Source organism: Rutidosis leptorrhynchoides, chromosome 4 (assembly GCF_046630445.1).
Source record: "Rutidosis leptorrhynchoides isolate AG116_Rl617_1_P2 chromosome 4, CSIRO_AGI_Rlap_v1, whole genome shotgun sequence".
Taxonomy (NCBI): Eukaryota; Viridiplantae; Streptophyta; class Magnoliopsida; order Asterales; family Asteraceae; genus Rutidosis; species Rutidosis leptorrhynchoides.
In genome coordinates this window covers 434,051,168-434,053,143 of record NC_092336.1, presented here as the reverse complement: position 1 = coordinate 434,053,143, position 1,976 = coordinate 434,051,168, and the positions used below count along the sequence as shown (strand labels likewise).

Sequence of the window (1,976 nt, the reverse complement as noted above, 5' to 3'; positions counted from 1 at the left end):
AAGTATAGGTGTCATCCAGTTTGGGCTTTCCTCCTCAATAGGTGCGACAGTAGACATCTCATCAATGGATTTCTGTGTCAGCTCTTCTACCCATACATTTTTGCGCAAATGATCAAAAGTTAGAGCAGCCAACGTGCTGAACGCATCTGCTTTCTTATTCTGATCCCTAGGTACCTGCGTTAGTCTGAATATGTCGAACTCTTCTATCATCTTTTGTACAAGTTATAGGTAGCTTTGCATAGAGGCATCGCGCGCCTCAAATAACCCATTAACTTGATTGGCCATGAGTTGCGAGTCAATGTATGCATCCAAACACTTAATACCCAACTGCTTCACTATACGCATTCCTGACACCAGTGCTTCGTACTCTGATTCATTGTTCGTGGCTTCGAACGCGAATCGAAGCGCATAGGTGTGCTCTTCCCCCTCCAGACTTGTCAAAACTAACCTTGCGCCTGAACCCTTCGGGCCACAAGCCCCGTCAGTGTACAACTCCCAAGGTTGACTTTCCAAAGGTTCGATTGTGATACTTTCCTTAGACGCTTCTATCTCAACCATAGTTTCAGCCAAGTAATTTTCCAGTATCTGTCCTTTAATCGTTGTTCGCGGAGAGAAGTTTATTTCGTGCTCCCCCAATTCTATGGCCCATTTAGCCAATCGCCCCAAAACCTCAGGTTTGTACCGCATCTGTGATAATACCATTATTGTCAGTATGTCTCATTTAATCTATGCACGCTAAAAGTGACTTATAAGATTGTGTTATACATAGGTAGCGCGTCCCGCGACTTGTACCTATCTTATTGGTTGATCAGTCAGTACCACTATAGGATGCGCTTGGAAATATCGACGCAACCTACGAGCTGTGCGCACTAGCGCGTATACCAGCTTTTCTATTGGAGTGTAATTGAACTCACTACCACTAAGCGCCTTACTGACAAAGTATACAGGCATCTGTACCTGTGTTTTAAAGAGTGGGTTGCACATACACATAAACATATAATTCTCTATGCTTATATATAAAAAATAAACAAAGCATGATACATACCTGCCCCTTATCTGCGACAAGAACAGAACTTATGGCCTCCTTCGAAGTCGCAAGATACAGCATCAATGTCTCTCCTGCCACAGGCGCGGTTAAATTAGGCAGTTCTTTCAAAAGTGCCTTCATCTCTATAAAAGCTTTCTCGGCCTCCTCTCTCTACTTGAAGTCTGATTTTTTCAATGAGTTCTTTAAATTCTGGAAGAATGGCAAGGACCTCTCTGCTGCTTTTGACAGGAAGCGTGTTAGCACCGCTAATTTTCCTGTCAGACTTTGAACTTCTTTTCTGGATTTCGGCGACTGCATCTGTTCCACGGCTTTAAATTTCTTGGGATTTGAACGGATCCCTCTTGGGGTTACTATGTGCCACAAAAATTTTCCCTGTTCTTCCCCAAAGCTGCACTTTGTGGGGTTAGGTTTCATGTTTATTTTGCGCAGAGAGTTGAACGTTTCAAGGATATCGTCCAGTAGTTGCACTTCCGTGTTGCTTTTGATAACCAAATCATCAACATAAGCTTCAAGGTTCCTACCGATTTGATCTTTGAACGCAGCATCGACCACCCCGCTGATACGTCGCGCCCGCATTCTTCAGTCTGAAGGGCATCTTTGTGTAACAATAGATCCCTTGATCTGTGTGGAACGTAGTCTTATCCTCATCAGCCCTCGCCATCTGAATCTGACGATACCCCTTGTGCGCATCCAAGAAACATTTAAATCTAACCCCAGATACTGATTCGACTTTCCAATATATCTCCAGAAGAGGATAGTTGTCTTTGGGGCATGCTTTGTTAATATCTTTGAAATTAACACACATGGCCCATGAACCATCAGCTTTCTTGACTAAGATAGGATTTTCTACCCAAGTTTAATAGTGCACCTCCCTGAGTATCTCTGCATTTACTAGCTTTCCTACCTCCATTCGCAACCACTCACTTCT

General features: G+C 43.5%; 1 protein-coding gene across 1 annotated transcript; it reads right to left on the bottom strand.

The window, feature by feature from the left end:
- Positions 1–222: 222 nt before the first annotated feature.
- LOC139842102 (uncharacterized) lies at positions 223–1,168 on the bottom strand. Its single transcript, XM_071832277.1, has 3 exons — positions 1,046–1,168; positions 883–957; positions 223–687 (listed from the first exon to the last, which is right to left on the bottom strand). The coding sequence occupies exons 1-3, from the start codon at positions 1,166–1,168 to the stop codon at positions 223–225; spliced, it is 663 nt and encodes a 220-aa protein (XP_071688378.1).
- Between the last annotated feature and the right edge of the window lie 808 nt (positions 1,169–1,976).

What these genes read in the sequence shown, in the direction of transcription:
- LOC139842102 (XM_071832277.1), bottom strand. Translation starts at nt 1,168, where the DNA reads ATGAAGGCACTTTTGAAAGAACTGCCTAATTTAACCGCGCCTGTGGCA. An exon ending in TTGTCGCAGATAAGGGGCAG is followed by an intron (nt 958 to 1,045) that starts GTATGTATCATG and finishes TTTAAAACACAG; the next exon opens with GTACAGATGCCTGTATACTT. An exon ending in ACACTCCAATAGAAAAGCTG is followed by an intron (nt 688 to 882) that starts GTATACGCGCTA and finishes GTATTATCACAG; the next exon opens with ATGCGGTACAAACCTGAGGT.